At 42.8% G+C, this 25996-nt stretch overlaps 1 protein-coding gene, 1 long non-coding RNA gene and 1 other non-coding gene across 3 annotated transcripts in view; 1 reads left to right on the forward strand and 2 right to left on the reverse strand.

The window, feature by feature from the left end:
* Positions 1 to 847: 847 nt before the first annotated feature.
* On the reverse strand, positions 848 to 3753 carry LOC124607275. Its single transcript, XR_006978800.1, has 2 exons — positions 3647 to 3753; positions 848 to 943 (listed from the first exon to the last, which is right to left on the reverse strand). It is a non-coding gene; the product is annotated as an uncharacterized LOC124607275 (long non-coding RNA).
* A 156-nt stretch (positions 3754 to 3909) lies between these two features.
* The window catches only part of LOC124606457 (cGMP-specific 3',5'-cyclic phosphodiesterase), a gene marked incomplete at its 3' end in the record, with an annotated part of 598053 nt that continues 575966 nt past the window's right edge, over positions 3910 to 25996 (reverse strand). The window contains exons 21-22 of the mRNA XM_047138439.1: positions 17600 to 17724; positions 3910 to 3993 (exon numbers count right to left, since the gene is read on the reverse strand). Of these exons, the coding sequence (XP_046994395.1) occupies positions 3910 to 3993; positions 17600 to 17724 (209 nt within the window). The remainder of the gene's footprint in view (positions 3994 to 17599; positions 17725 to 25996) is intronic.
* On the forward strand, positions 25114 to 25188 carry Trnai-uau. The gene has a single exon. It is a non-coding gene; the product is annotated as a tRNA-Ile (tRNA).

Raw genomic sequence — 25996 nt, forward strand, 5'->3', positions numbered from 1 at the left:
TGATGAAGATTTGCGTCACTGTCTTTAGATGTGCTTCTGTTAATGACCTGTATTGTGCATAACTTGTTACCTGTTACAGATTGCATATTTACTCTTGTGCCAGACGGGGACTCGAACCTGACACCTCAGCTTTTACTGGCAGTACCCAGGAACGACGCAGCAACCACTTTCAGATCTTCCGTTACCTCTTTCCTGTTTTCCAAGCTTTTTATTATGTAAACCTCCCCACTAATGTCTGAGGAGGGTATTCGTGTTCTGTCAACTTCTCATACCGTCTTCTGTTTCTTATTTCCGTGCTAATCTGCCACACACATCACAATTGTTCATGGAAATATGTATGTAGGTGTAGCTTCTGGGATCAGGTTGTGAATTCAAAGATGGGGTAAAACAGTGGAAAGTAAAAGTTTTCTCAAATTTATTTTCTTATAAACTACGGTACATTGTTAATACTGATGGTCATTACAAATTATCTTTATATTTACGAAAATCGGATTTAAACTCACATGTTCTCATAATTATCTGACTTGAAAGATCGACTTCTAAAAATTACTCTCGCTTTAGTTTTTATTGCTTATCACAAATATCACCGAGAAACTAGATTACAAAAGGAACGATAAATTGACAGCTTATAAAGACAACAAGGGATAGGCCATTTCATGAGACAGTGCAGTGAGTATATCACATTAAAAGTTCCTAAGACCTACGTATACTGACTGATGCTTCAGCTACCCAGTTTTTCAGACTAGATTCTTAGAAATTCAGTACTCTCTCGATTCTTGTAAGTCTTCCGGGACAGCCATCAAATATCGTAGAGCGAACGATGTAGGTAACTGGCTGTCCTTTTTTATGTCGTGAAGCAGTCTGGAAATCTAGTTCCTCTCTAGTTTGTATCAGCCTTACTTCTCTATCCTTTGGGAGCGTCACTGGGGATATGCAGTGTTCTCTGCAACAAAGAAATAGTAAATTTCATTATTTCGCCAGATTTAGTTTTATGCAAAGACTAATAGATTTCAGAGAGGTGGAGGGAACATATGTTTTCCAAATGGTTAGTACGTTATCGGGAGTGGAGGGGCGACTGCTGCCACCGGTGGCCACGGAATGTAGAGGCAGATGGGGAGGAGGCTTAGTAAAAGCCTTGACACATTTAAGTCTTTAATATAAAAGACACTAAAAGTTACTAAAAATAATGGATACTGTATAATAGTTGGTAATTAAATAACAAGGTACCATGTTTTACGTGTGAATTACATCAAAAACTCTTATTTCAGTCCTATTCAACACTTTATTCAGATGAAATAACAAAAAAAAAAAATAATCTATAGCTGATATTGAAGCTGTCATTGAGATTTAGTGTTAAAATGCTAGGTGATATGGCTGAGATACTAATTGTCAATCTGATAACGTAATTTCGGAAGTAGTCGAATCTACGAAAAAAAGTCGCTTTTGCTGCGTTGGGGAGAGTAGTCTAGTTCTTGATGAGGCAGATGTCATGATGTAACTGTTTTGTAAATGTTACAACGAGTTACAGAGTGTAAATAGATTTGAAACTGAGATTTCCTGTTGTTCTTGTGGTGGTCTGGGTGACACAGTGTGTTGAAGTTTATGCTTCAGCGGTGATATGCTTCGCCAACATGGCTGTTTGATCAACTGTCTACTGTCGTTTAGTGGGTCAGAATGAAATCTAGTGGTAACAACATCTGTGATCAAAACTTGACCAGGCCAGTGGCTAGAGGGGGTGGAGCTTGAATGAAATCTACTGGTATCAACGTCTATGTTGAGCAAGTTTGCTTTAGGCTTACAGCTTCATTGAAAACTTGACCAGGTCAGTGTCTAGACGGGTCGGAGCTCGAGCACCTCTTGCCTCCTCCCGCCCCCGTCTCTTCCGTCTCACCCTTTACGCATATATGAGGACTATACCAAGTGAAATCTGCACCCGACCGGAAATCTATGAAATTTGCACCCAGTATACCTGGAGACTACCTTCTCGCTACGTCACAGCCTACCTGGACGGCGAGTCCTCGCTCGACCCCTCCCTCCACTGCAGTGCGAGCTGCGCCGACACCGGCAAGCCAATGACAAACGTGAACAAAAATATTCTACTGCCCGAAGAATGAACAAGAGCGCCACCAATTGTCTACATAAAGTTCTACATTATTCCCTCTCACATACGCATGTAACGTCTATATCCTACTTCTCTTCCTCTCATGATGCAAGTCTACTGCTACATCTACTTGACTACTCTGCAATGGAACGTCGACAAACCTTAATAACTGGTATAAAGGGAAGTACCCTCTGCCATGTTCTTCACAGTGGTTTCCACAGTATGGATGTGGATGTAGAATTATTGTTATAAAGAAAACTGTTTTCAGTTTTTAAGTCACATACAGTAGACGGACGCACGTGGCGCTATGAGTAGGAGGAGAAGCTACTGATATAGCTCACTGTTATGTCCGTCTTTATAGAGACGGTTGCGGGGCGTCAGTTGCTCAGTATAGAATTACGAATAAGAACACGTTTCAGCCACCTAAATTTCCAGTTGTTATTTTATTTGATCAATCAGTTTCGGTGCTAGATTACACCATCTTCAGGACCCCTGACTGACGTGTAGGAAGATTCCCCTCTCTGGTCCAGTCAAAATAGTGACTGGTATCCGAAGATGTTTGACACAGCAATCCCTTCGATCATCACTTGCGGACTGCTACACAAACGCATCTCCACGTATTTCTTCCGAACTGTCAGTCGCAAAATAATATCAAACATTTATATGAATGTGTGGTGTCTGTTCTTTTGGTCATGTCCGATGAACACTCACTACGCGGAATTAGCAGGTGTTATACATATTATGTAATTGAAGGTGAAGGAGGGGAGGCGGGATAAAAAGAACAGAGAAGGAACAAATGATATCAGTTGCATCGGGACTTTACGCGGAATTAGCGGCGACGAGTGAAAACATGTGCTAGATCTCCTGCTTAGTAGGCATTGGCATTAACCAGTGCACCACCCGCACACAGTGTTTGCGCAAATGCGCGGACTATCGTGGTACGCTCCCCGACTGACCAACACTGCCACTTAGTGCCTCCTATGTGCAGTCCCCGTCCATATCCTGCGTGCTCGCTGCTGACATCATTAGTTTCTTTTCTTTCCTTTCTTCCTCTATCGCTATCGCTATCACTATTGCTTGCGCCTTGTCCCGCGGTTACGCAGGGTCGGCCATGGTTAACCGAATTTGGAATGTTAATTGTAAGGGGTGGCCGGATGCTCTTCCTGCCACCACCCTGTACCCCCCAGGACGGAATTAATGTATCCGAGCTGTTTGCGTCGATTGTAGATCGTGAAATAGTGTGAATGTGTGTCAGATGTCTGTGAGTCGTGTAACGGAGGCGGGACGTGGAGACCAGCCCGGTATTCACCTAGTTGGATGTGGAAAACCGCCTAAAAACCACATCCAGGCTGGCCGGCACACCGGCCGTCGTCGTTAATCCACTGGGCGGACTCGATCCGAGGACGGCGCGCCTACCCGTGTCCAGGAAGCAGCGCGATAGCGCTCTCGGCTATCCTGGCGGGTCTTTCCTTTCTTCCTCCTCCACCTTCAAGTACATAATTTCTAGCATGGTAATAGCAGGTGTGCTGCCCGCCGTGTACTGACCGTGCCGAGCCGCGCGGGCATTAGATGATCTCGCAGAGCTTGCTGCGCGCCTTGTTGGCCTTGCGGACGGGTGCCGCCGCCGCCTCCGCCCCCGCCCCCGCCGCCGCCCTCTTGTGGAGACCGCTCCCTCCACCCCCGCGAACGTTGCCGTAGAGCGAGCCGCCCCTGCGGTCCCTGCCGGCGCGGCCGCCTCGCCGCAGGCTGGCGAAGCGGCCGAGGCCGAGGCCGAGCGTCAGGGCGCCGCCCCCGCCGCCGCCCCCGCCGCCGCCCCCGACCGCTGCCACCGCGCTGCTAGCCGCCGCCCCAGTGCTGCCGTTCAGTTTGCGCGCCGGCGGGATCGCCTCTCCCTGTCGACACGGCATTACCACCGTTACATCTCACGCGTGCAGCTGCAAAAATATGCACTCTACACGTTTTATAACAGCATCCACAAATAACAAATAAATCAGTCAGACAACACCTTTTCTATTCCTTTGTTATGGTGTAGGACATATTGAGACATCTGCGGCTGCACCAAAAAATTCTTTTATTACCGTTGAGCTACAACTTGTGCTTAATTGTTCACACAGTGAACAATTCATCTGCCATCAGTCATCCTGTCTAACACAAAAATGCAAAAGAAGAAATGAAAAATGAAATGATCGTGTGGCATTTATTGGCCGGGATATTCCATTCGGGATTCGGCCGCCGTATTGCTAGTCTTTTAAGTTGACGCCACTTCTGCGACTTGCGTGTCAAGAATGATTTACAGAGAATCTCGATTTACTAACACATATTTTTGTTGTAATACAATATTATGTGAAACAGAAACGTCACATACACTTTTAGATAAATGGGAGCACCTTGGGAACTGCATTTCCTCGTATGTGTGTCGTAAAAATGCGTTAATACTGGAATACGAGCACTGAAACGACATCTCTGGACATCTCATATGTAATTGCTCCACTATTTTCATAGGGCCGACACGAACTGCGGAACTCAGAAACGTCGCGGAAGGGTCCACAATTCCTGCTACCCGAATTCCGTAACTTGCTCTTTAGGTAGAAGACCGCACACGTTGAGGGCAGTTGTAAAGCCTACGAAACATTTCAAAAGCCGGCCGGAGTCGCTGAGCGGTTCTAGGCGCTACAGTCTGGAACCGCTCCGACGGCTACGGTCGCAGGTACGAATCCTGCCTCGGGCATGGATGTGTGTGATGTCCTTAGGTTAGTTAGGTTTAAGTAATTCTAAGTTCTAGGTGACTGATGACCCCCGATGTTAAGTCCCATAGTGCTCAGAGCCATTTTTTGAACATTTCAAAAAATCGGTGTTCGCAACAGAGTAAACATAACGCAAAATATGTTACAATACGCGAAAGACGAACTCAAAGATTTTTTTTTGAATATATTGCCGTCAAGTTAGTTTAGTAAATCGTCGAGAGGGTATTGCCCAAAACTAGACAGAGAAGGCGTTTCGCGTGCTCGAATTTACCTGCTTCCGGTCGGCAGTGAGCGTGCAAAGAGCTTCCCGTAGGAAGTTGCACATGACCTGACCAATTTACAACAGCGTAGTGAATTGGTACAAGAAAGTCGAGGAGGAGTGTTGTTTCTGCAATGCAAAACGCGTGGGCGGACTCGATGTGTCACAACAGACATTGGACTGTGTGTGGTACGCGATGCTGCGATGTCTCACAAAGTATGCCTATCGGGCTGGTGTACAATGTAACATCCCTCAGCCAACAGTGTGGAAAAACCTTCGTAAGCGATTAAGAGCGCAGCCGTACAAATAGCAGTTCCTGCGAGCCATAAGTCATGGCGACAAACTGCGAAGTCGGCAGTTCTACGCGGATGCAGAGAATCGTCTCGAAAATCATGACTTCGTAAGCGAATTAATCTTCAGTGAATAAGCAACTTTTCATATTTTGGGGAACGTCAGTCGACACCACACAAGGATATTGCGGACAGAGACTTAACATGCAGCTGTTGAACACGTTCGGGATTCCGAGAAAGTTAAACTGTTCTCTGTCTTCATCTACAACTACGTGATTACTCTGCTATTCATAATAAAGTGCCTGGCAGAGGGTTCAATGAACCACCTTCAAGCTGTCTCTCTACCGTTACACTCTCGAACGGCGCGTGGGAAAAACGAGCTCTGAAATTGTTCTGTGCGAGCCCTGATTTATCTTATTTTATCGTGATGATCATTTCTCCCTATGTAGGTGGGTGCCAACAGAATGTTTTCGCAATTGGAGGAGAAAACTGGTGATTCATGAGAAGATCCCGTCGCAACGAAAAACGCCTTTGTTTTAATGATTGCCACTCCAACTCACGTATCATGTCTGTGGCACTATCTCCCCTACTTTGCGATAATACAAAACGAACTGCCCTTCTTTTTACTTTTTCGATGTCATCCGTCAGTCCCATCTGGTGCGGATCCCACACCCCACAGCAAATTCCAGAATAGGGCGGACAAGCGTGGTGTAAACAGTCCCTTTAGTAGACCTGTTGCACCTTCTGCCAATGAATCGCAGTCTTTGATTTGCTCTACCCACAATATTATCTTTGTGGTCGTTCCAATTTAGGTTATTTGTAATTGTAATGCCTAAGTATTTAGTTGAATTTACAGCTTTCAGATTTTTGTGACTTATCGCGTAATCGAAATTTAGCGGATTTCTTTTAGTACTCATGTGAATAACTTCTCACTTGAAACTTCCTGGCAGATTAAAACTGTGTGCCGGACCGAGACTCGAACTCGGGACCTTTGCCTTTCGCGGGCAAGTACTCTATCAGCTGAGCTACCCAAGCACGATTCACACCCCGTCCTCACAACTTTACTTCTGCCAGTACCTCGTCCCCTACCTTCCATACTTTACAGAAACTCTCTTGCGTAGGTAGGAGACGAGGTACTGGCAGAAGTAAAATTGTGAGGACGGGGAATGAGTCGCACTTGGGTAGCTCAGCTGTTTCGCACTCTAATATTCAAGCTCCTGTCCTCATTGGGAGAGCAGGGTAATTGAGTAAGAATCTTTCTGTATTCCGTATTTGACGATCTGTAGACCACTTTGCCAGATTTAATTGTTGAAGCAGTATGGTGATATGTACAAAATACAATCATAATGCTCTATTTATTCACAAGACATCCTTTGTGCCAGGACGTAGCAGCATCTAGAAACTGATTCAAACAAGATGGAGGCAAGTTATGTACGGAACGTTCTGAGAAAGCAAGGGTTCAAAGATAAGTTGAAGCAGACCATCCATCTCTGGCGGAGATGCCGTCACTCATCCGCCACTGTGGCATTAGGACATCTTCAGACCTGTAGCTGTGGGATACCGCAAATCCCGGCCATTTTTTCTCTTCTGTAAGACAGTCCTTCGAATTCTGTTGTCGTAATTGTTCCAATTCCCTCCCCCCCCCCCCCCTATCTGTGCTTAGAGAGTGCTCTCTTTCCAAACAACAAAAATGCTTTTATGATTAATTCATTCTGCATGATGTGTCACCCACACTGGGTACACATGAATGGTTAGACACAGCTCTAATGTCCCGTTATGATCACTAGGAACAATGCACCCTGTGCTGTTCTGTGATGTCAGTATCCACAGGTATCGTTTCAGCAACGGTAAACACAGGTGCTGGTCAGAGGCACCTCGCTTATGGATGGGACTGGCGTGAACATGCCTTGGAGTTCTGTGACATCAGTATAACACTTGAAGAACTCTAAGCGTATACCCAAAAATAGACCCAACTTTCACCTTCTCACTGTAGGCAGCAGTGGCGTGAGAGTGATGGCTCATGCTGGCCTGCGTCCAGCAGTGGCTTGCGGCTGCATCGACATGTGCACGCCCTTGGAGCGTCTGCATTTTGGAAATAGGTCGAGTCAGCAACAGTACCTAGCTTATAACGTATTTCGAGAGGAATTTCACAGGTTCACATATTAAAGGGATGCCACCGCCTCATGCTTGAGGGACCGAATGGGCACCTGTGCATAGCTTGGCAGCTACTGGTGCACCCCGACCTCTGCGAGCATGTGTGGTAGCATCCTGTGTGGTCCAGTTGACAGGGAGCTGCGGGCATTGCCTGCACAGGTCTATAGGTTGCGCTATGCGTTATTTGGATAGTTTACGAGTTGATTTCATGTCTGCACATCAATGCACTGCATTATCTAGGAGGCGTTTGCATGTCTGTGTGCTGTGTACTGAAATTATTTCGGTATTTTAGGAGTGTTTTGCGTATCTGCAGAGCATTATGTCAGTAATTTACGAATGGGTTACAGGTCTGTAGGCTGTGTGGCGTGATCCCAAGCATGTCAGAATATGTGTTTTGTATTAGTATGATAAATATACCATCCAAATCCATCCCTAAATAAATTGTTACAAAATAAATATAGAACACGTCTTCCTCTCTCCAGAAGCCCAGCGCAGGCTGAATCATTTTCCCCCTCCAGACAGCCATCTTGGGTTACGTCACAGAATGGACGACAGTGCCCTCTGGTGGTAGTATGTGTACTAGGTCAGTTGGACTCTGGACCCCATGACGACTACACTTGATAGTGGCACTGCCTCTAATTGTTTAAATAAATAGTGCATGCAAAATAAAGACTTATGTCCAGCACAGGTAGAGTCCTCTTACTGTCGTTTCCTAGGACAAGGTGGTGGTCGGATGACTTAGATTAGTGGAGGAAGCCCATCAACCCTTTCTTTGCTGCCATTTTTTTTAGGTTAAAACAGATGGCCAAATTGACCTATCTTCCCTCCAAAATTCAAACTTCCCACTAGGTCCTAGGAAGAGGTGGCGGTCGGATAACTTAGGTTAGTGGATGTAGCCCAAGTGACCTATCTTCCCACCATTTTCTTACATTACTAGAAGTGTGTTGCATTGTCCTGATGGAATTTGAACTTCCCACCATTTTCTGGGGGAGGGTGGAGGGGAGGGGGTTAGGTTAATGGAGGTATTCCCAGTGACCTATCTTCCCGCAAAAATCCGCCATCTTGAATGTCGTCATAGCCGCCATCTTGTATGACGTTATGTGCTGTTGCCAAGTCTACAGGCACCCATCTTGGATGATGTCATCGCCTCTATCTTGGAAACATCTGGCAACAATGGTGTCTCTGCTCCTGCTTTGTCCCACTACTTATGTTAATGGATAAAGTAGCCACGTGAAGCTGCCGCGCCCAGCCTACTGCAACGGTCATGGATCAGCTTAGCACTGACTCAGCTGTAGTCTGCATTGCGAGCCGCTGTGTTGAGCGTCCTTGCAGAACCAATGTCGCTGTCACCAGCAACCACCTGCCGCCACCTGCGCCTCCTCACAGGCCATACACAGCTTGAGTCCTGGGGGGATGACTTCTGCGAGTCTATAAGGATGCTGTAGTTGATGAACAATAAAACAATAAATGAACCTTTTACCAATGGTGGTTCTACGCCAATATTTCGGACGACTACCATGCACCCAGTCACAGCTCCACTGCAACCCTACCCGTGGTGGCGATCTATCTGCATCCTGACCTCCAACTAGCCCATCACCCTCCATAGAGACCTATCAACGCGGCCTCTGTACTGTTTATGTTCCATCTCGACTGCACAACCTCGAAGACTTGTGACACCGCATCGCAGCTGCGCTTCCTGTAGTCAGTCCTGCTTGATACGCAGGGAAAAATTGGACTACCGATTAGATGTGTTCCAAGTGACGGAGGGTAGGTACCTTGAACATTTAGAAACATTGCAAAAGAATTGTCTTTCACTTAATACGTCATTTGTTACGTTGCTCTTGCCCATTTATCTTTAATTTCCAAGAATGGTTGCCTATCGAAATCGCGGTGTCCAAATGGTACATATCGAACGTGCGATCGAATTCAGTCATGCGACCCCGGTTGTTATGATCGTCATTTTTATCTATTTTACGTTGTTCCCTTACTTTCTCTAAATTACATACCTCAGCGAATTATTTGTGAGTTGCTAGGGAAACCCAGACGATTTATATCGTTACTGAGTGGGATGTGTGGTGTTCTTCACGTTTCTCCGACGGATTCTCTCACATGGAAGAATCTAATTCCATGTTTATGCGGCGTAGAAAATTGTTCGACTTTTTGCAGCAAATATGGAGTACTGCCAGACAAAGAAAGAAGGGACTGTGTAGACTGTGGTGATGCGAAATACGTAAAACTCCGTAAGAACAGTTTCGACGCTGAAATACCGTTACAATTTCATTGCGGACAGTGCGAAAAACGAACGAGTATCAGGAAGAATACACGGTTCACCTGTTCCAAATTATCCATCCACACCACCGTAATGGACTGTCACATGACAACACCGACGACGAGTAAGGTAAGTCATCTCCTTTGCAATTACAAGTATTTTTGTAACTCTCTTCTATTGTCGTTGCTGTAGTGACCAACGTAAACATACTCATAACGCCCGCCAGAGTCGCATGGTCGATTTACGATCGCCCGTTCGATATCTTTCGTTTGGATCCAACGACTTCGATAGGCAATCATTCTTGGAAATTACCCATTTATCTGTATCAGGCCATGCACAGCTGATTGCACGTCCTAGGAAAACTGCCTACGCCGTTGCATGTCACAGCTTCAACACTACGACGACCGAGTGATTTCGACGACATAGAAGGCGAAATATGGGAAGTTGTTACTAAGACTATATGACTGTTCCAGCTGAACGTCATGAACAGAAACCGTGTCTTACTGAGATCACATGTTAAGACTAACGGAATAGGAACAAAAGTGACAGAGGGAACGAAATATACAGTGCCTTAAAAGAGTGTAGGCCACAAACAGTGGAGGAGGGAATAGTATCTTTCACAACCACGTCTCATATAGAGAAGGCAAATATCGCCGTTTTCCTCTCAGCATAGTACACCTTGATGGGCCGGCCGATGTGGCCGAGCGGTTCTAGGCGCTTCAGTCTGGCACCGCGCGACCGCTACGGTCGCAGGTTCGAATCCTGCCTCGGGTATGGATGTGTGTGATGTCCTTAGGTTCGTTAGGTTTAAGTAGTTCTAAGTCTAGGGGACTGATGACCTCAGAAGTTAAGTCCCATAGTGCTTGATGGGTTTGCAACGCTGCTGTGCGCCTCTTTGTGTGTTGAGCTCGCACTCTCCCCATTCGCTTTAGCGTGCGTTCTGTTGCGTGCTTTAAGGAACGATTAAATATGTACCGTAATACTGTGCAAAGAGCATTCAGAGACTGTAGAAGGGCTTCAGTCTGTCTGATAATAGTAGCACTGCTCGATCACACATTCCATTAGACAGAAGTAGTCCTCATAAGACGTTACGTCCTTATTAATAAATTAATTCATCTCGTACGAATGTCTCTGTTGGTTAGTAGAATGCTAATTGGAAGTGGTGGTTGTGTTCCTTCTGCGTCTGTGCCATCTGTAGATTACTGAGAAGAATGAGTGAATCAACACCAGGATATCTGCCAACACTGTTAGGACAACTTGGAAGCAGAGCAGACAGATGCAGTCTCTGCGGTGTTTTTAATCAACGGTTTTTATTTTGAATTCTAGGCGTTTTTGGAAACTGTTGTCCTCACTATAAAAATTCGGCCAGTACTCTCTCTCTGTACTTACAAAATACCGGTGGTTTTTTAAAACATGTTTATGGCGACAGCACTGTTCCAGGATTACGAAATGGCAAATTATTCCTAACTCACGACCGAAAACGCACAACGCTGCTAACGACACATTGTTGCTACAAGAAGTTGTGTGTCACAATGTATAACGCAGTGGTGAAGAAATGTGTAACACAGTGAAAAGTGCAGCTCCTGCGGCGGGCTGAACGCTCCTAGCAGTCAACAATAAAAGAGCATTTTTGTCCACGAACTGACCTCTCGATCATGTCCCATAAATGTGCACTGGTATTTATGCCGGGGATCTGAATGGCCAAACCATTCTCTCGAATTGTCCAGAAAGTTCTTCAAACCAACCGCGAACATTTGTGGCCCTGTGACATGGCGCTTTTCCATCCATAAAAATTCCATCGATGTTTGGGAACATGAAGTCTGTGAATGGCTGCACATGGTCTCCAAATAGCCGAACATAACCATTTCCAGTCAGTGATCGGTTCAGCTGGATCAGAGAACGCAGTCCATTCAGCCACCACCAGCTTACACAGTGCCTTGTTGACATCTTGGGTCTGTGGCTGCCCCACACTCGAACCCTACCATCAGCTCCTACCACCTTAAATCGGGACTGATCCAATTATGCCATGGTTTTCAAGTCCTATAGGGTCCAACCAACGAGGTCATGCACCCAGGATGCGATGTCAGTGCTGTCGGCAAAGGCTTTCGCGTCAGTCGTGGACCATTAACTCCCAATTTCGCTGCACTGTCCTAACGGATACGTTCGTCATATGCCCTACATTGATTTCTCCGGTTATTTCAGGCAGTGTTGCTTGTCTGTTAGCACTGACAACTCCATGCAAACGCTACTGCTCTCGGTCGTTAAGTGAAAGCCGTCGGTCACTGTGCTGTCCTCGGTGAGAAGTAATGCTCGATGTTCTGAACACATTGTTGACACTGTGGATTTTGGAATACTGAATTCTGTAATGATTTCCAAAATGGATTGTCCCATGTCCAACTACAATTCCACCTTCAAAGTCTGTTAATTCTCGTCGTGCGGCCATAATCACGCTTGAAACCTTTTCACGTGAATCACCTGAGTACGCCCGCGGTGGCTGAGTGGTTTGCCGGCACGGTAGCTCAGCGTGCTCGGTCAGAGGGTTAGCTGCCCTCTGCAATAAAAAAACTGAGTGAATGGACCAACGAAGAATTTGAACGGACGTCATAGGACGCCCGTCCCGAACACATAGAACAAACTATAACGAACAAACTGAGAGCAACCAAAAGAAAAGTGGTCATCGTGACAGAATGTCAGTCCTAAGGGCCCGGGTTCGATTCCCGGCTGGGTCGGAGATTTCCTCCGATCAGGGACTGGGTGTTGTTTTGTTCTAATCATCATCATTTCATTCCCATCGACGCGCAAGTCGCCGAAGTGGCGTCAAATCGAAAGACTTGCACCTGGCGAACGGTCTACCCGACGGGAGGTCCTAGTCACACGACCTGAGGACAAACAACAGCTTCGCTAATCCACCGCCCTTTTATACCTTGTGTACGCGATACTACCGCCATCTGTATATGTGCGTATCACTACCCCATGACTTTGTCACCTCAGTGTAGTGTCAGTTAAGGATATGTCGATATGATCCTGTAATAGAAACTAAGATTTCGTATAAATAAGATAAAGTAGGGTAACCTTGGAAATTTTTACGAAATAGTGTTTCTGTAGTGAAACAGTCACTGGTAAAGAAGTGAAAATTCCAGCGTTTTCGTTATTCCCGAGTTGTAAAGAAAAACACACAGCCATGGAAAAGGCGATACAGCAACGAGTTCCGCCTTCTAAATGCTCCTCTCGCCATGTTGTTAGATGTTTCTTTGGGACATGTAAGAAGGCGTTGTTTCGGCGTTTTAACTGTTATGGCGCTTTCGTATTGTCTGACTTCCATAAATCATGCAGGACTGATTCACTTTTATGTTGAGTTTTCAACTAGAATTGTTAAATACTCATTGCTTATAAAGCGGGCGGTGCCTTATAATTTACCGTTATGCAATTCTCTAGTAGATCTGTAGGCTGCAGAGCGGCGTCCTAAGCTGCTGCCAGCCCGCCCCCCTTTGGGGGGAATTGAAATTCAATAAAGAAAAAAAAAAAAAATTCTCTAGTAGAAAACGTAATGCGGCGTAATACCGATGCTGCTTTTGGTGTGCGCTCTCCACTCTAAGGCGCCGCATTGCCATTACAGCATGAATCGACATGGAAACGATAGACAACAGCCCTACTGAGACGCTATGAGATTCGAATGACGCTGTGTTTGTGCGTCCACTGTCTGCGTGTTGGCCACGTCCAGAGTAAGAGGAGATCGGTATTCGGTCGTGCTGTACATGCCGAATCTTACGCACCAGCATTTCTTGTTTGCTACAAAGTTCCGTGTACAAAGTTCCGTGCTCCCTGCAAGTCTTCGATTTTGTGGACACTGTTGTGCTGCTGCCAACAACGTTGCATTCGTGACAGCTAGCCCACCTGCTACCATGTGTTGCGGACAGTTTATGGTAGGGTGCAGACGTGTTTCCTGGTAGCCCTATGCAAAGTGAAACTTATTTTTATTGAAGCTAATATCCATGGAGAAATCATCCGCCGAAGGGAAGGCCAATGAGTCGAAATCTACATCTACATCCACATTTATACTCCGCAAGCCACCCAACGGTGTGTGGAGGAGGGCCCTTAGGTGCCACTATCATTACCTCCCTTTCCTGTTGCAGTCGCTTGTGGTTCGCGGGAAGAACGACTGCCGGAAAGCCTCCGTGCGCGCTCGAATCTCTCTAATTTTACATTCGTGATCTCCTCGGGAGGTATAAGTAGGGGGAAGCAATATATTCGACACCTCATCCAGAAACGCACCCTCTCGAAACCTGGACAGCAAACTACACCGCGATGCAGAGCGCCTCTCTTGCAGAGTCTGCCACTTGAGTGTGCTAAACATCTCCGTAACGCTATCACACTTACCAAATAACCCTGTGACGAAACGCGCTGCTCTTCTTTGGATCTTCTCTATCTCGTCTGTCAACCCGACCTGGTACGGATCCCACACTGATGAGCAATACTCAAATATAGGTCGAACGAGTGTTTTGTAAGCCACCTCCTTTGTTGATGGACTACATTTTCTAAAGACTCTCCCAATGAATCTCAACCAGGCACCCGCCTTACCAACAATTAATTTTATTTGACCATTCCACTTCAAATCGTTCCGTGCGCATACTCCCAGATATTTTACAGAAGTAACTGCTGCCAGTGTTTGTTCCGCTATCATATAATCATACAACAAAGGATCCTTCTTTCTATGTATTCGCAATACATTACATTTGTCTATTTTAAGGGTCAGTTGCCACTCCATGCACCAAGTGCCTATCTGCTGCAGATCTTCCTGCATTTCGCTGCAATTTTCTAATGCTGCAACTTCTCTGTATACTACAGCATCATGCGCGAAAAGCCGCATGGAACTTTCGACACTATCTGTTAGGTCATTTATATATATTGTGAAAAGTAATGGTCCCATAACATTCCTCTGTAGCCCGCCAGAGGTTACTTTAACGTCTGTAGACGTCTCTCCATGGATAATAACATGCTGTGTACTGTTTGCTAAAAACTCTTTAATCCAGCCACACAGATGGTCTGATATTCCGTAGGCTCTTACTTTGTTTATCAGGCGACAGTGCAGAACTGTATCGAATGCCTTCCGGAAGTCAAGGAAAATGGCATCTACTTGGGAGCCTGTATCTAATATTTGCTGTGTCTCATGAACAAATAAAGCGAGTTGGGTCTCACGCGATCGCTGTTTCCGGAATCCATGTTGATTCCTACAGAGTAGATTCTGGGTTTCCGGAAATGGCATGATAAGCGAGCAAAAAACATGCTCTAAAATTCTACAACAGATCGATGTCAGAGATATAGGCCTATAGTTTTGCGCATCTGCTCTACGACCCTTCTTGAAATCTGAGACTACCTGTGCTCTTTTCCAATCATTTGGAACCTGCCGTTCCTCTAGAGACTTGCGGTACACGGCTGTTAGAAGGGGGACAAGTTCTTTCACGTACTCTGTGTAGAATCCCGTCAGGTCCAATGGAGTTTCCTCTGTTGAGTGATTTCAGTTGCTTTTCTATTGCTTGGACACTTATTTCGATGTCAGCTATTTTTTCGTTCGTGCGAGGATTTAGAGAAGGAACCGCAGTGCGGTCTTCCTCTGTGAAACAGCTTTGGAAAAAGGTGTTTAGTATTTCAGCTTTACGTATGTCATCCTCTGTTTCAATGCCATCATCATCCCAGATTTTCTGGATATGCTGTTTCGACCTACTTACTGATTTAAAGTGAGACCAGAACTTCCTAGGATTTTCTGTCAAGTCGGTACATAGACTTTTACTCTCGAATTCACTGAACGCTTCACGCACAGCCCTCCTTGTACTAACTTTGACATCGTTTAGCTTCTGTTTGTCTGAGAGGTTTTGGCTGCGTTTAAACTTGCAGTGAAGCTCTCTTTGCTTTGCTAACGTCACATTTACAGAATTACTCCTGACTGAAGCAGGAACCAGGATAATGCATAGCGATCGTGGACTGTAGAAACATTTCAGTAAACGAAGATCCGTAGGAATTAAAGACACTAGCTGCTAGTAGGCACTAATTTATATCAATGAGGCAATTTGAAAATTTGTCCTAGAGCAGGGTTCGAAGCCGGGTCTCCTGTTTACTAGACAGAGATACTGACCACTACGCCACCCAGACACAGTGGTCACCACAACCGCATGGACAACCCTAGCGTGGCTACTGTCAGACCCATATTCTCAGCTTATAGCAAACAGTACCGATGTAGTGCTCCATGCTCAGTAGCCTCATTATTCATGGCATCTTACTGATCCCTATAATAGATCGAGCTTGGTGTGCATCTGCAGCGAAGGAATCATTGGCCGTCATCGCCATATATATATATATATATATATATATATATATATATATATATCCGCTTGTTCGTTCAGATCTTGACATACCATACACTATAACTGTTTCAGAATTTTATTAAACTAAAGAAAATACTTTTTGATCTTCGTTAGTAAAAATTTAAAGTTTCGAACATGTCAGAATATAATTTCTTTTAAATCTAAAGCATGGTAATACTGTGGAAATGTACAGTTTCTTTGCTATCATTACACACTCATTTTCCCTTCTATGTCACCTGTAATATCACTTGTAAATTATCAAGTTCTTATTTTCTTAATAATTTGACGTTACATATATATATATATATATATATATATATATATATATATATATAATACTATACACGAGTAAATGTAAAATATCTGATATCCATTACATGATACATTAACAATGGCAGATTGACATTCACTTGGAAATGACCTGGACATGCCGTCAAAACAGATCATGACGTAAATAAAGAATATATGAGCAACCACAGCAGCCTTTCATCAACTAATATACAGTTGTGAAATAAGAGCATACTGTAAATGAGAACAAACTAATAAAATTCAAGTTCTGAAAAATACTGCAAAATTGTCCATTCAGTTTGGAAAAGCTTTGCAGGCAATACATCAGAGTCACATCAAATGTGTCTGTTTTCATAGCTAAAAGAAAATATGTATTTTTAAAGCATTACTGATAAATGATTTTGTTCATCTGAAGCATGAATAGTTAACATACACTACCATTAGCTATGTCAGTAGTTAACTGTATGCTTTTTGAAGAGCGATTCATGGTCTTTTGCTTGGTGCTGTAGAAGGGACATCACTTTTTGAAATTTAACAACTGACAGCACAGATTAACTTGAGTAATAATGATTATATTATTAATGTTACAAAGACCATCACCATTGTTCATACAGAGCTGTGTTATACTTATTTATGCTAAGTCTGAGCATTTGAAAGTTATGTGTAACATTAGAGAGAAGTTAACATTGCAGGATTTCAACAATCAACATCTAATAGAGGGAAAAAAGTCACACCTAAAGCCATAAAAGGAGCAAACATTAAAACACACAAATTAAAGCATGCAGACAATATTTTTGATAGAAATTTTTGATTACATTTATAATGAACGATGTAATAACTAAAATATATATAACACACAATATGAAAGCTAAATATGGAATAGGACAATATGTATGAGTATCCTAAAAATTAGTAATCTCTATTTAATGTAAATTAATTAGAGAAAGGATGATTAACGGAAGGGAAGAACTTTTACCTCAGCTACAAGAGAAGGAAGTCCACAGAGAAGGAAGCATAGTTTTGTGTTACTCTTAGCAGGATTTGAGAGAAGAAGAAATTTCAGACACAGCACTGGAGAGGGGCCACACAGAAGAGAAGGCATTTCCCACATGCAGTTGCTGTCTTATTTACTTACTTCTTTTTTCACACTGAGTGATGGTGGAAAAAATGAAACTTCTTTGCTAGGTACCTTTTTCTCTGCACCATGGGCACAGTTCAGAGTGGTGACAGTAAATTCGATGTCCTTAGGTTCCGAACTAGCTAGAAGAACCAAATAATTTGTTACTTTCTTACAAAATATAACGATATCGCTGAAAGTGAAACCTTTTTATTTTTCTAAATTACACAGTGAAATATATCAGTTACATTAGTATAGTCTTTAGTCCATTGCAATATAGTACATACTGCTAAGAAGCAAAGCCAGACTTACAAATTAGAAGACAGAAAATTATTGTAAAATAATAATCAAGTACTATTTTTTATCATTGATGATGTGATAAACTTAGTGAACTACTTTGAAAAATATTTTATATTCAATGTGTCAATGAAACTTTCATCAAAGAGTCAAATCAAACTCGCTATAAACTTTCAGAAATAAACTGGTACCAATACTACTTTAATGTGTGTCAGAGTCCATTGGTAAAAACTGTAAGAGTGCTATACAAAGATTTCTAAAGAACGCTATGGATATTCAAGAGAAAGTGGAAATATAAACAGACTGGTACAATTGAGACTTTGGTCATGCAAATACATTTCATAGCAAGCTTATTTTATAGGCTGATTGTGACCTTGTGACAGAATTTTCCATCAACAGGTTTAGTTAAAGTCATACATTTTTACTGGACTGTCTCACCATTTCATATTCATATTTTACTAAAAATTTGATCTTGCTCAAATTTTAGGTATCATGAAATAACAAAGAAACTTTGGAAGGACACTAAAATGGTAGACATTTCAGAAGTGCAACTCAGTAAATATATTGTTGGCTCATAAAAATGTTATTCTTGTAGGCGAATTTTGTTTCACATAACAATAAAAATCCTGTCATTGCAAGACCTTAATACTGCTGTAATCCTTAATCATAATATTTAGCATCAATGAATGGTTCTGTAGCGAAAGATGCATTTTAATGTCACCTGTTAAGTTTTGGCAATGCTGAGACCTAAGAATGCTACTGTTTGGATTACAATTATCTGTCATTGGAGACTATAAAAAAACTGTACCCAAATTAAATTTTTCTTGTATTAACATAACATTTCTTTTATTGCCAAGACTGCAGCCTTGTTTATCAGTTAATAAGGAAATATAGTAATGACAGCATCTTGTGTATTAATAGATAACAGCAGGAGAAGAAACATCTTTGCTGATCTACATCTACAACCATACTTTGCAAGCCACCTGACGGTGTGCGGCGGAGGGTATCTTGAGTACCTCTATCGGTTCTCCCTTCTATTCCAGGCTCGTATTGTTCGTGGAAAGAAATATTGTCGGTATCTCTCTGCGTGGGCTCTAATCTCTCTGATTTTATCCTCATGGTATCTTCGCGAGATAGACGTAGGAGGGAGCAATATGCTGCTTGACTCCTCGGTGAAGGTATGTTCTCGAAACTTCAAAAAAAGCCCGTGCCGAGCTACTAAGCGTCTGTCTTGCAGAGTCTTCCACTGGAGTTTATCTATCATTTCCGTAACGCTTTCGCGATTACTAAATGATGCTGTAACGAAGCGCGCTGCTCTCAGTTGAATCTTCTCTATCTCTTCTATCAACCCTATCTGGTACGGATCCCACACCGGTGAGCAGTACTCATCTGCTTTACCGACGATTAATTTTATATAGTCATCCCATTTTAAATCACTCCTAATGCCTACTCCCAGATAATTTATGGAATTAACTGCTTCCAGTTGTTGACCTGCTATATTGTAGCTAAATGATAAAAAATCTTTCTTACTATGTATTCGCAGCACATTACACTTGCCTACATTGAGATTCAATTGCCATTCCCTGCAGCATGCGTCAATTCGTTGCAGATCCTCGTGCATTTCAGTACAATTTTCCACTGTTACAACCTCTCGATATACTACAGCATCATTCGCAAAAAGCCTCAGTGAACTTCCGATGTTATCCACAAGGACATTTATGTATATTGTGAATAGCAACGGTCCTACAACACTCCCCTGCGGCACACCTGAAATCACTCTTACTTCGGAAGACTTCTCTCCATTGAGAATGACATGCTGCGTTCTGTTATCTTGGAACTCTTAAATCCAACACACAATTGGTCTGATAGTCCTTATGATCTTACTTTGTTCATTAAACGACTGTGGGGAGCTGTATCAAACGCCTTGCGGAAGTCAAGAAACACGGCATCTACCTGTGAACCCGTGTCTATGGCCCTCTGAGTCTCGTAGACGAATAGTGCGAGCTGGGTTTCACACGATCATCTTTTTCGAAACCCATGCTGATTCCTACAGAGTAGATTTCTAGTCTCCAGAAAAGTCAGTATACTCAAACATAATACGTGTTCCAAAATTCTACAACTGATCGACGTTAGAGATATAGGTCTATAGTTCTGCACATCTGTTCGACGTCCTTTCTTGAAAACGGGGATGACCTGTGCCCTTTTCCAATCTTTTGGAACGCTACGCTGGTCTAGAGACCTACGGTACACTGCTGCAAGAAGGGGGGCAAGTTCCTTCTCGTACTCTGTGTAAAATCGAACTGGTATCGTATCAGGTCCATCGGCCTGTCCTCTTTTGAGCGATTTTAATTGTTTTTCTATCCCTCTGTCATCTGTTTCGATATCTACCATTTTGCCATCTGTGCGACAATGTAACATAGTAGTAACTAATGAGATGAGCGTGCTGATCTGGATGACAGACCTGACATCTCAGATACATCTATGAAATAGCTGAACAGGTTTTTACTTATTTCCTGCAAACAGTTTGCTGTGTACTGAAATTTTGTGCACTGTGAAATTTCAAATAAATACTAGCAAGTTAAAGACACTAGAAATAGATAATAGCGGCCCCACCCACCCACCCACCCACCCACCCACCCACTCACTCACTCACTCACTCACTCACTCACTCACTCACTCACCCACTCACTCACCCACTCACTCACTCACTCACTCACCCACTCACCCACTCACTCACTCACCCACTCACTCACTCACTCACTCACTCACCCACTCACCCACTCACCCACTCACTCACTCACTCACTCACTCACTCACCCACCCACCCACCCACCCACCCACACACACACACAAACTTCGATACTCCTTGCGTTCCTCATTTGTGTTGCAGTAGACCAGGCCTGACGAAACAGCAGTCCTGCGATGCTACGCTCCTCCCTGGCACTCCGGCCGCAACGGTGAGGGGGGCTGAGGGGTGAGGCGGAACAGGAAGAGGACAGTGGAGGCTGCAGCAGCCCGGCGCCACTTGAGCAAAGCATTAAGCACTTTGCTGACGATACTACTTGTATTAAATTAGATTTACATTCTGCAATAGAAATGGTGTGGCGTCTACACACTTCTCTAAAAAATAAAAAGTGGAGAAGCCACATCGTCAATGCTGAATGGGGACCGTCTTACTTTTCATACCGTTTAGGGGTCATGCAAAGTGCTTAAGGGGCTCCGGAAAGGCTCAAAATCATGAAAAGTTCAATTTTTACTTTTTTGCGTTTTCTGAATATGCAGACTATTACCTTTTAATAGATATATAATTTATTCAATTCCGAAGACTACAACTATTTTTAAATTTTTTTTGAAATGTGTTCTACATGGGCGTGACCCACTGTGGCGCTGTTAAACTGCTGTCAAATGGTGTTATTATTAACGTCCGTGTTCATCAGGTACATTTTAGTGATGTGAGATAAAGTATGTGTTGTGGCTAACCTGTGATGGTTCAATATATATCGCTGGTGTGATTGTCGATTGTTTCATGTTTATTTACTCTGTCGTTATCTCGAAAATATTCGTAATTAATTCTGTTTCTTGAGTCTCTGTTTTGTTGAAGTATAATAATGAGTAAAAGTAAAGTTAGTAGAAATCCTCTGAAGGCTTTTAAGAAAAGGAGAAATGTTGGAAAGCCAAAGGTATGTGTTATTACTGTAAACAATAAAGACGATAACCAAGTGAGTGAACCTAACCTCTCAAGTACACCTGCCCATAGCAGTCAAAGTGGGAAAGAAAATACTTCACAGAAGAAGCTTGGTTCAATGAGTGAAAATTATGAATGTTTTATGGGCGAATCGGATGTGAATGAAATATTTGATATGTCGGTTCTCAAAGGAATTTTTTCAAACTGTGTAAGATGTATTCATTGTAATGAAGTTGGTCTGGAACTCTCCATAATAAAGCACGTAGGACTTGCTAGTGAAATACAACTGATATGTGATAAGTGTTCATACATGACCACCTTTTGGAACAGTGTTGCAGTAACTGCAACTGAAGAAAATGGTAGCAAAATCTACGAACACAACATTAGATTTGTTTATTCCTTGCGTTCAGTTGGTAAGGGTGCTACTGCAGGTGCAATTTTCTGTGGCATCATGAATCTTCCAAATCCCCCAACCAAGTTTACGACCTATAATAAATTAATAGGGTCTAAAGTAGAAGATGTCTGTATAGAATCTATGAAGAACGCTGTGGAAGAGGCAGTAATGGAAAATAATGGTAACAGAGATTTGACTGCAGCGTTCGATGGTACCTGGCATAAACGGGGACACACATCTCTTCATGGTGTAGTATCTGCCACCAGTATGTATACAGGGAAAGTTTTAGATGTAGCAGTAAATCAAAGTATTGTAGATGTCCACAAAAATATAAAGGTACACATGAAAATAATTGCAAAGCTAACTATAGTGGCAGTAGTGGAGGAATGGAAGTGGCTGGTGTTGCCAGTATATTCCAGCGTTCTGAGGCGTGTGATAAAGTGCGATATGTTAATTACCTTGGTGACGGTGATTCTAAAAGTTTCAAACATGTTCAAGGACTGAAGCCCTATGGTGATGATGTTGTAGTGCAGAAATTTGAGTGTATTGGACACGTACAGAAGCGAATGGGAACAAGACTTCGGCGACTGAAAGCTTCGTACAAAAAACAAAAACTCAGTGATGGTGAAGGGTTGGATGGGAAGGGAAGGTTAACTGACAGTGTAATTGACAAAATACAGAACTATTATGGAATGGCTATTAGGCAAAATACACAAAGTGTCGACGAAATAAAGAAGGCTTTTTGGGCTCTTTTTTTCATACTTCTTCAGCCGATGAAAATCCCCAACATAGCTTGTGTCCCAAAGAAGAAGACAGTTGGTGTAAATATAACAAAGGATTGCTAACTGGTGAAGTGTACACTCATAAGCATAGTCTGCCTCATGCAATAATGGAGGTGATAAAACCTATTTTCAGAGACTTAGCAGCACCTGAACTGTTGGAAAAGTGTATTCACGGAAAAACTCAAAACCCCAATGAAAGTGTAAATAGTGTTATATGGTCGAGAATCCCCAAGACTGTATTTGTTGGAATAGAAACATTTCACTTTGGTGTGTATGATGCTGTTGCGACTTTCAATGATGGCAACATTGTAAGGTGCAAGGTATTTAGAAATATGGGAATGAAGATAGGTTCTAACATGGTACGAGCGATGCTTGCTTTAGACAAGGAACGCCTTCGGGCTGCAGACAGGGCTGTAAAGAGTCTAGAAATACAAGCAAGAGTAAACAAGAGGAGTAACAAGAGGAAGCTGGAGGAGGAGTTTGCAGAGGATGAAGATAATCCATCCTATGGACCTGGAATGCACTAAAAAGTTAATCCAATCTTTGTCGCTCGATTCCCAAAACTTTTATTTTCTCATACTAATTACATGTTTTCTAAGGATCTTCCAAACATATTTGTTTCAAACTTTCAGTAAATGTTACACAGTACCTTCTGCATAATTTAACACAGCCTTTTTCCAAAAAACTGTATATTTTTGAATATATAAATAAAAAATTGCAAATAAATGTTGTGAATTTTCATTACAATTGAAAAAAAAATCATCTTTAATAACTGAACTAAAATTTTGTAAAATCCCTGTGTTAAGTTGTAGCCCATATTCCAATAAATAATCTGTAAAAAGTTCAACTTCCTACCTCAAATACTTTGTTAGGAAAGATGTAATTTATAAGCGTTATTTTAACATTGCAAATATAGGGCGTTCCGGAGCCCCTTAATATACCATCGCGGTATTATGGGCTGGTAAAACACTTACTGGACCGTCATTACAACATCAGAAAATGTGACATTCATCTCTTCTGACGAATGAGAGTGAATTAGGGAAAAACTGAGTTGAGGATAAGTAGAGTGCTGACAAAGTCTTTTGCGGTTAGCGGCATGTATTATTTGAATTCATTAGGTGTCTTAATCCAAGAGCAGAATCATTTGGTAACGTATGGCGGGCAACGGTAATGGCATCAAACAAAAAGTAATACTATGGAAAACCCAGCTTCGAGTTCACGACATGGAACATTTTCCATAATTCATGGCAGTCACTTCTGGTCCAGGGCATGACTGACTAGATTGTAGTAGTTGAAAAATTTGACCATGATTTCGTAAAGAGATTCCAAGACATTGCACTACTGAAAACAGATTGCGATTTATTTTGACTGCTGATATAACTCATTACTTCCAGCTTGAGCGGATAGGCGTACTGTGTAGCACCAGCTCAACAATCTGTTTGTCCAGTCCAAGTACTTGCAAGATTTCTGTGAACTGTCACCCCAAGAGCAACATCCACGACTGCACAGAGATGCCGTGACACTTATTTCAATCTTTGGTTAAACACATGTGAGGCAACTTATTTCCTGTTATGAAACTGATAATGTCCCGCCAGCGTTCAGGTTGGAAAGATTTTAATCTCCGTAACTCTGTGTGTCTCACTGTATCATCATACTTCTAAATATATTACAAAATCAAAATGCGTATAAATTTATGAACATCAGAACTTTGTGTTAAATGCCTGTATGTAAAGCTTTTTGTACCTCCGGTCACCATATTAGCACTATCGAATGCACTTCTTTAATCAAGCAATAAAAATTATTGCTTTGGCAGAAAAATAAAAAGTTGAACATAAACAAAGATGATATATGAAATGATAATTAAATCAAGACCCTAAGCTGCCGACAGGCGTTGATATACACCAACGGAGACAGTTGAAAATATGTGCCCCGCCTGGGACTCGAATCCGGGATCTCATGACAGACGCTCTATCCATCTGAGCCACCTACGGCACAAAGGATAGTGTGTGTACAAGGGATTTATCCCTTGTACACTCCCCGTGAGACCCACATTCCCAACTTAATGTCCACACACTACCCTTGTAGTGCCCCTGGCCATTACACTCATTACTAGCGGCAGACAATCTTACCGAGTATGTCCGAAAGAACAGATACCATCTTCATATAGTTAAGGCTAAGCGGCCAATGACCTCCTTCTGTGCGGTTGTACACGCATTGCCCGAACTCTTACGGGACTCGGTAAGATTGTCTGCCGCGAGTAATGAGTGTAATGGCCAGGGGCACTACGAATGTAGTGTGTGGACATTAAGTTGAGAATGTGGGTCTAACTGGGAGCGTGCAAGGGATAAATCCCTGCAGTCGCACTATTCTCTGTGCCCTCGGTGGCTCAGATGGATAGAGCGTCTGCCCTATAAGCAGGAGATCCCGGGTTCGAATCCCAGTCGGGGCACACATTTTCAACTGTCCACGTTGATGTATATCAACGCCTGTCGGCAGCTTAGGGTCTTGATTTAATTATCATTTCATTCTAGAGAGCTGCACGTGATAAAAGTCTGTTAATAAAGGTACGCTGCAATTTTCTCTCTAAGAAGTAGTTGCACTGTGTTGTAGACCCGTCTTCCTAAGTTTCCCGCGTGCTTAGCCTTCAGCACATGGCCGTCTCACTCACACACACTTGCTCGGAATAGCGCAGTGGAGGGGGAAGCCGGAGCGGTGGAGCGCATATTTTGGCCAAGCCTGGTCTAGATCGATAGAAGGTTAAAGTACAGACATAAAAAATAAAAACAGTAGGAGACTAAAACAGTTTAATTTTTCTGTGCTTAAAAGTATTTTCCACGTATCGAATTCCTGGGAAAATGTTACTATATTTTATACAGATCATGATCACTGTCTATTGTCTTAACGCCTGACCTTCAGAAAACGGGAAAAATCAATTTTTATGGCGAAAAAGGTAAACAAATTTAGTAATGCCCAAAAATGAAGAACTTTTATGGGGTTCTTGCAGGAACACTTTTACAGTCATGTTTGACGAAATTTTCGGCTGTTAATAAAATGTTATTAGACAAAGTGCAATATACAAAGTAATAACATAAGATGTAAAATACTATGAATGGCAAGGACGTATATGACTCAGAGAGGGATTGATATTTCCGGTACAAAAATCCTTACTAAACTGGCTGCACGTACGAAGAAAACTTGGCAATACTCAAAAATTAAAATGTTGGTTAACAATGTATCTTATACTGCAATGTACATAT

This window comes from Schistocerca americana, chromosome 3 (genome assembly GCF_021461395.2).
Source record: "Schistocerca americana isolate TAMUIC-IGC-003095 chromosome 3, iqSchAmer2.1, whole genome shotgun sequence".
In the NCBI taxonomy this organism is placed as follows: Eukaryota; Metazoa; Arthropoda; class Insecta; order Orthoptera; family Acrididae; genus Schistocerca; species Schistocerca americana.